The sequence below is a fragment of the Notothenia rossii genome (assembly GCF_949606895.1).
Source record: "Notothenia rossii genome assembly, chromosome: 4".
NCBI lineage: Eukaryota > Metazoa > Chordata > Actinopteri > Perciformes > Nototheniidae > Notothenia > Notothenia rossii.
Window position 1 is genome coordinate 91,174,583 of NC_136902.1, and position 8,897 is coordinate 91,183,479.

General features: G+C 42.4%; 1 protein-coding gene across 1 annotated transcript in view; it reads right to left on the bottom strand.

The window, feature by feature from the left end:
- The window catches only part of LOC307034964 (NACHT, LRR and PYD domains-containing protein 12-like), a gene marked incomplete at both ends in the record, with an annotated part of 129,324 nt that overhangs the window by 3,978 nt on the left and 116,449 nt on the right, over window positions 1-8,897 (bottom strand). Inside the window, 4 exons of the mRNA XM_079673888.1 lie at window positions 672-931; window positions 6,738-6,955; window positions 7,018-7,076; window positions 8,848-8,888. Of these exons, the coding sequence (XP_079530014.1) occupies window positions 672-931; window positions 6,738-6,955; window positions 7,018-7,076; window positions 8,848-8,888 (578 nt within the window). The remainder of the gene's footprint in view (window positions 1-671; window positions 932-6,737; window positions 6,956-7,017; window positions 7,077-8,847; window positions 8,889-8,897) is intronic.

Genomic DNA, 8,897 nt, shown 5'->3' on the forward strand with positions numbered 1-8,897 from the left:
TTCAGGGTTAGGTCCGGTCTGACAGCGCTTAGCTCTCTGCTGAAGATCACTGCTCTAAACAAAGTCAAAAATCCTACGTCCAAAACGGAATAAATATAATAAATTATTATTAATACGTTAAGTCTTGTTCATTGTTTTTCACTTTTATTAAATGTTTGATATTTCCGGCACAGACCCTTTCATACCGGCAATGCGCGATAGAAACAACAGAAAGTGCGACAGCTTAAATATGCCAGTGTTAATTTCGTCAACGAAAACTATGACGAAAAATGTTCGTTACATGACGAAGAGGGGACGATGACGAGCTAAAAATAGATTCTTGATAATGAAAACTATGACGAAATGTATATTTAGTTTTCATGGACGAGACGGGACTAAGGTGTTAATGGTGGACTATCGGACATTCAAAATGCAGCATCTTTTCCCCAAGTGTCCGTCTTGTCTGTCAAAATGCATCTTACGTTTCTAACTTGCAATATCATTGTTTCCGCTCTCTTCACTCCAGAAGAGCGGTCTCCCTGTGTCTCTCTGTGTGCTGGGGGCGGGGCCTAACAGACATGCTGCAGCGGACACAGAAATCTGCCGGGGACGGAGCGTTCAGAGAGTATAGAGACACATTTTGAAGTTGGTTTAAACCAGTGTTTAGTCTGATGGTGAGCACATGGCCTTACCTCCTTCTTAGGGACGTTTTTCTGCAGCAGATGTACATCCAGTGTTTGCTCCTCTCTGGCCGGGGGTCGTAGGAACACCAGAATCTTGCCCTTTATCCGCAGAAGCAGATACCTTTTAAGAAGATCGCAGACCAGGCCAAAGAGAGAGAGGTGAGGCACCTTCACCACCACGTGAGTGCGTGTGACCTCCAGCGGCTCCAAGATGCTCAGGCCTTCATCAGTGATGTGGACGACAGACAACAGGCCGTCCAGGAGCAGCGCTGTGGAGCAATGAGCTGGTCATCTGTTGCATTGCTGCTGAAACAACTTCATCATATTCAATGCAGGCGCGCCGGATTCATTTTAGAATTGGGGGGGCCAAAAAAAGTGCATGTGTATGGCCCAATCCCAAACTACGCCCTAGACACTCCCCCTCCGTGACGGAGTGAACTCCGTGGAGTGACACATGAGGCTCCCTCCTGTCAGATGGAGGGAGTAAATACAGCGGCAAGCTTTGGGACAAACTCCCCTCTCTCCGGCAGAAACAGGAAATGCCGTAACGGCTACAACGGTTTCAAATCAGCATCTCTTTGACAAAAAATGTAAATGAATAACTCAAATAAAACTCCAAACATCTTTAATTGTGTTACTTTTTTGTAAAGCTCTTAGTTTTAAAACTGATGTTTATAAGCTTCTTAGTGTTTGCAACAGTCTGTAAATATACACAATTTTATAATAAAATGCACACATTCACCTTTTTCTAGACTAAACACAGGTATGATCCTAAGTTTAAAAAAAATGAGGTTATCATGAGGTTGTTAACATCGCAATTTATCACTATCGTTTAGTGGTTTTGCAAAGAATTAACCACTCTGTTTTTGTACCATTCTGCGTTGAAGTACCTTCTCTTTGCCCAAATAATCTACTAGCGGTCTCCTTTTTTCTGATAGTTAGCTGTACAGCTTTAACCGCCTCAATGTCCCGACAGCAAACCTCCATGCAGTTGGAACCAGCCTGTTTCGGTTCAACAACGGCGGCGGTGGGGTCGGCGGCGGTTTTGACAGTTTCTGCGGCCGCAGACTAGAGCTGCTGCTTTTGGGTTCATCTGGCTTCGCTGTTTGAAGAAGGTCCAGCCTCCGGAGATGTGGTAGTCAGGGATGTGACCTTCCAGTTGTTAAATTTAAGTTTAGATTGACCGTATTTAGTTTTCTTCTGCGCTGGTTCTTCTGACATGTTTGCAAGTGTATATATTCTTTATATCTCTAGGTTAACGGCTGACACACACAGCAGAACAACGTAACAAATAAAGTAAACAACGTAACAAATAAACAAATCTAAGCTTTTTTATTGGTTGTAATTTACATGGATACATTTGAATGGTGTGACAATGTCCTATTTGATTGGGTTAAAATGTACATATTCTTCCTGTTATGTCTGCCTGCTTTATTTTACCTAATGCAAAGTGACCTGCTCCATCGAAATCGTTCGCATTGACCCGAAGACACATTTTGATTCCTAGCTTTCTAATGAGATCAGGATTGTTTTTGTACTCCAAATATTAAGCAAAATATGTCACATTATATAATGACTGTTACAGAGTCATCGTTTTGAGAAAAAGGCCTTTAAAGTGTTTCTCTTCTCTGGAATCCATCGATCTGATTGATTATTAGCGGAGCAAATGATCAAAAATACTACGGAGGGAAGATATTTTCGTTTGGATTACTGCACTCACGGGAAACACCGGCTGTTGTTATGCCTGTTGTGACGTTAAATTACTCAGTTCTCCGCTTGTAATTATGCCATTACAAACTTCAAACCTGTATTTATCATCTGCATTTGCCGAAACAAGTTTAATATTCTGAAAGCCAAGACTTTGTTTATTTGAAATCAGATGAAAACGAACTGTAACGGACCCTGCCGTGTTATTTATGATTACTATGCCTTACATTCATAATTTCAGCGGGAGGGAGGGGGAGCGGCGCTGCGGAAGAGCAGAGTGGCCAGTGAGAGGCGAGCTGTGGTCTTCCCTTTACAAGCTTAAAAAATGCGTGTAGCTAATGAGATTGAATATATATAACAATACAAAATAACAAAATATACACAGCTAGATCAGATCGCGTTTTAGATGCGACTTTAGAGTAGAGGGGAATTATTGAAACGGGATTTGTACAGTGTTCCGCGCCGCGTGTATATACGTGTGTGTTTGTGTATTTTTGCGTTTGTGTGTATTGTGTTTGTTTCCCGGGGAAAAGACTCACGAGAAACACCGGCTGTTGTTATGCCTGCAGTGACGTTAAATTACTCCGTTCTCCGCTTGTAATTATTCCGTTACAAGCTTCAAAGTTGTAGGCCTATTTATCATCTGAATTTGCCGAAACAAGTTTAATGTACTGAAAGCCAAGACTTTGCTTATTTGAAATCAGATAAAAACAAACTGTAACGGACCCTGCCGTGTTATCTATGATTACTATACACCTTACATTCATAATTTCAGCGGGAGGGAGGGGGAGCGGCGCTGAGGAACAGCAGAGTGGCGAGTGAGAGCTGTCATCTTCCCTTTACAAGCTTCAAACATGCCTGAAGCTAGTGAGACTGAATATAACAATCAAAAATAACAAAATGTACACAGCTAGATGAGATCGCGTTTTAGATGCGACTTTAGAGTAGAGGGGAATTATTGAAACGGGATTTGTACAGTTTTCCGCGGCATCTGCTGCTGCGAAAATGTGGGGCAGGGCTGAAAAGTGGGGGGGCCAATGGCCCCCTGGCCCCCCTGCTTCCGGCGCCCTTGATTCAATGTCACACCACTTTAGTTCAGAGCTAATGTTCATCTAATGTCATTCACTTTGGAGCCTCACTAGGATGTACCAGTTTATATCCTTCACCTTTTACTCTAATGGTTCATTATTGTTCCGCCCCCTGTGCTCTTTCTGGATGTGAGCATTTGCTGTTATGCATAAACTTTATTCATTCTTTTTTGTTCACCAGACTGCTGAAATGTTTGTAATCTGCTGCCAGAACAGCTTGACTGTGTCCGGTCTCATGTGTGAGTGATTCTCTAGATGTGTGAAGAGTTTTCTAAAGCTTTTAGAGCGTAGAAAGTCTAACTTATAAATGTTGTTGTCTGTTGTTTTGTTTTTACATGGTTCAGCTAGACCAGGGATGAGGAACCTTTTTCCTCTCGAGGGCCATTTCAATTTTTTCAAAATCTTCCGAGGGCCTTACAAATTATTGACCTCTGCTTGAAAGAACTAAAATCACGGCCCATTCATTTCGCCTTTCTTTCATGCTGTGCGAAGAAAAAGCAACCTCTTAATCCAGATATCTTACCATGACTCGCGCATGCATGCACGTGCACGGTTGTGGCATGACCACCACAACAGAAAGATATGGACACAAGATGTGTGCAAATGTATCTAGTTTTCCTATCCATGTGGACATGATTTAAGTGTGGGGGACCTAACCTCCCCTGGGGTCCGGGGGGCATGCTCCCCGGGAAGATTTTTTTTTAATTGTTCTTTATGGATATTTTACAAATCACTCCCCTTTCAAACTGTAGTCTTGTTTATTAATAAAAACATGTTTTTACGGTCATATAGTATTTTATAGGGGTGTTGAAAATAATCGTTTCTACGATGCATTGCGATGCGGACGATTCGGTATCGATGCAGTGACGGAAGATAATCGATTAGAGCGTAGTAACGTTGCTTCCTGATTTTCCGGCCGCGGCTTTACTATAACGTTTTTTTTTTCTGTCACTTTAATATCGAATCGGTCGGTGAAGCAGAGATCAGGGAACAGACGTGACAGCGGCACAGCAACACCAAACACGGAGCACTCTGCTTTATCCACCAACACAAGAACACCAGTCCAGAACCAACAGCAGAAGGACCCGCTCTGAATCAGTCCGTGTCGCTGTGGGCTCAGACACACAGGGATTTATGTTTTAAAGAAATACTGGCGTTACAATCATGTCAGGTTTTTGGTGGATTGAATTAAGTCTTGGATTGCAGAGTATGAATGTCCTCTAGCAATTTTCAGACTATATAGACTGTGTAAAGTTTGTGAAGGCAGGAGGAAAAAAGCTTCCGCGATCACCGTCTCCTCTCCGTTCCTCCGAACCCCGCCCCCTCCCTGAAAATAATGAGTGACAGGCTGATAGTAACCTGATAGAAACTTTATTATTCACTTAATCACTGATTGAGATATAATGAAGCTAACTTAATCTCATACATTCATGGGATTTATGTAACAGTAAGACAGATAATGTAAGTGTGCACCCACATGCAGTATTTTTGTTTCTATATGCCATTGTAAATACTCCTGTTGTCTGCTGTGTTCAGACTCAAGTCCTTTGTGTGATGCCACATTCAGGACATTCAGTGTCCTTTTTTTAACAGAAGACTGTTGCTAGAAGCTGCAGCTAGACTGCAGAAGCATAGTTTTTTGTTTTTGAGGATGGAACGACTTCACACACAGATATAGGGAGGCTAGACCGATACAATTCATTTATTTTGGTTTATAAATTAATGTCAAGACATTTATGTTATTGATTTCTGAATCACTTTCTAAATAATAAAAAGATAGTTCATATGTATTTACTGCATGTATGCATTGATGAAAAATAAGCCATGTGCACTAATATAGAAAATTGAGAATGCAACGCATTGGTATGAATCGTGATGCATCGGGATATCGAATTGAATCGAAGACAGGATAATCGTAATCGAATCGAATTGTGAGACCAGTGAAGATGCACAGCCCTAGAATTTTATACCTGTTTACTTTATTCTCTTATTTTTTTATAACTATAATGATCATATAAAGATGTGCCTTTACCTCACTGGTTGGAGAAAAAGCTTCTTATATTCGTTAGCATAGCTAGCTAACCAGATGCTAATAACAACAAAGTTATTGACTGTATGATCAGTATGACAGATGAACAGATCGCCACTGGGCTTTCAACTAAAGACACAGCCACGCAGAAACTGCGGCATGTGTACGGCTCCTTATGGGTACTGCAATTTTTGGAAGTGCCGGAGCGACTTTCTGGTGCTCTCCGTCAGAACTACACCCCTTTCAGATGAGACATATACCACGTGATGACACGTTTTTAGGCTCGTGTTGTGTTCAAGGACCCTGACCTTGGCCAGGAAAAACAGGCACTCGCTTGTTTAATTGTTTTGCTGTCTAGATTTATTTACATTTTTCTTTTTTGCATGTGTTTATAAATTACCTCGAGGGCCGTACCAAATGGTCTCGCGGGCCGTATACGGCCCGGGGGCCGAAGGTTCCCCACCCCTGAGCTAGACTGACAATGTAAAGAGCAGAAAGAGCAACAGATGAATAACAAAGTAAGAATTAATCAAAATGCTAGCTTAGCATCAAGGGGATTGGACTGTGAGCCGTAGGGTCGCTGGTTCAAGTCCCCGACCAGACCTAAAAATGGAGTGTGGACTGATACTTGGAGAGGTCCCAGTTCACCTCCTGCCCTGCCGTGGTGCCCTTGAGCAAGGCACCTGATAACTCACTTCCCCCCTCACTCCCATTGCTCCCCGGGCGCTGTACACTAGCTGCCCGATGCTCCTAGTACAAGACTCCTGGTACTAGGATGGGTTAAAAGCAGAGAACAAATGTCACTTTGTGTGCTGTGTACTCTGCATGTGTGACCATTAAAGAGGGTTTCATACCTCCCAATATTATTAATGTAACAATGTAAGAGAGTTGGCATTGAGTTAGCACTGTTAGCAGCTGAGCATGCTGTGGACTGACCAATCACAGTTTAAATCACTTTAATATTACAGTGAGGAGACTGCAGAGGGTCCAAAGAAAAACTAACTCAGTATTTAGAGCTGCATTTCATCGTATGCTTCAATAATGATGTCATGCAACACATTGACTACGTTAAATGGATGATTTAATAATTTAATTCTTCTTCTTTTGAAATAGATTTGGTGCCTGAATTATACTGTTGCTATATTTGTTAGACTAGTTTAATAAAGCTGCTTTATAACTCTTGAACGCTAGTGAATAGTATAAAGTGCTAATCATTATATAAGTGTATTTGTTAACACTAGATGTCTTTACCATCCTCTGTCTCACTGTGTGGCAGGTGGAGCTGGCAGACGGCAGCTTCATCAGAACTCTTCACGTCGAACAGCGGCCCTGCTGCCTTCTTGCCAGCTGATTGGAGGAAGCTCTCCTCCCAAGGGACCGTCCTGTACAGAAGCTCCGCCTCCTGAGCCATGACGAACACCAAGCCAGTCGAAGCACACTGGAACTCACCTGGACCAGGACACCTGAACCTGTAGACACACAGGGGACAGGTTACTACACCAAGCCTTCACTGGCCTGTGTTCTGACTGACAGGTGTTCATCCAGCTGGAGTCTGACCTGGAGGAGGGTTTGTTGAAAGATCTGAAACACCTGATGATTACAGGAACATCACTGAAGATGTGTCCACATGCATCAGAATGTGTGTGGAAACACATTTTCATTAAATTAACAACATCTCTAGTCCAGCGAGGATCTAGACTGGCACAAGAAAACAATCCTTCCTACTAGGCTTGGGCGGTATGACGGTATTACGGTATACCAGGGTATTTCGAAATACCGTCGGTATGATTTTCAATACCGTGACGTCACAGACTGTGCGCCAAATCACAGATGCGTTTCATTCTATTACACTGACACAGAGTTTTGACAGGGACGACATTGGTTGTAATGCACAGCACGCGCCAGCAGAGGGCAGGGGAGGGCAGTCCGTCTTTCCCGCTCTCAGAGCTCAGCACAGAGCTGAGCTGAGCAAGATGGCAGCAGCATTTGCCGGCCCCGAACTCGGACAACTAGTAAAAAAGAAAACTGCCTCTGCGCCTGTTTGGGACTATTTTGGGTTTATTCGTCGCCAGTGACTTCATCCAGCACAACGAGAGACAGAGGCACTTCTTTGGGAATGTTTAAGACGGGGTGAGTGAGTGTTGACATTTTGTAATCCTATGCAACTGGTTGATGGTTTTGTAGTCGAGGTCGGACGGTTTTAAAAACGAAAGCATTTACGTGCTAAACATTCACGCGAGTAATCCAATGAATCAAATGGAAATAAGGTTTTTAACACATGCACGGAATAATATTGCCAAACTAGTTAGTGAATATAGCAAACTTTATTCAATAAGTCAAGTATTTACTCCCGGAAAATGTTTATGTATGATGATATATTGTTAACTTAGCTCACTATGGAAACAACGTCGGACATCTACAAACGCGTCCTGTATCCGATCTCAAAATGTGCCATTTGCACAATGTGTCATGTATGCAGCCCTTGTTTTGCACTTGCGCACACGTCGCGGCACTTTGCGAGCGTCTACCGGCTCGGGCTGCATTTTACACCGAACATATAATATACCGTTCGAAACATCTATTTGCCGCCGAACGCCACCTCGCTCAAGTCGACCCAAGTCATACCGTCAGTGGCGGCTGGTGGAAAATATTTTTGGTGGGGCTGTTGATAAAGTGAGTAAAACATTTTTTTTTGGGGAAAAATTACCCCTTAAATTGGGACTGATACCGTCATATACCGTATACCACGGTATGATGTCAGCAAGGTATGACAGTATGAAAAAAATGATACCGCCCATGCCTACTTCCTACACACAGAGGCATTATTTTATTTACGTCTGTTGGAAAGAGATTGGATGCAATACCTCAGGGTGAAAGGCATTAAATCAAACACAATGAAATGAATATATATTTGTAATGTGTTTAAAATAATGTTTGGTCATGTTATAGGATTACCTGTATGAAGACTCAGTTGTGTGTTCAGGTGAGAAGGATTCAGGAGCCTGGAACAAACAAAGTTATTTTAATAGAAATCAAGTTAAGTTCTAGCTTCATGAAACCAAACCACAATTCCAGAACATATTCAGACCAATTTGAAAAATGCAAATGAGTCTGGATCATCTGAGTTCATCGTCAATTTCAAACGGGTTATTAACGGGTTAACATGTCACAGCAGTACCAGCCAATCACAGCACAGTATCATCAGCCAATCACAGCACAGTATTACCAGCCAATCACAGCACATTGTTGCAGGGATATTGTTTAGGTTTCTAGATAAATTGCGAGCGTTAGAGCATTTAACTTGACAGCCCTAATAAATGAATTAAATATACTCCACTCTGTTCAACTGCTCCTCTCTCACCTTTCTGTCTGTCTTCACTTCCTGTTCCACATCGGAGTCACCTGATGGAG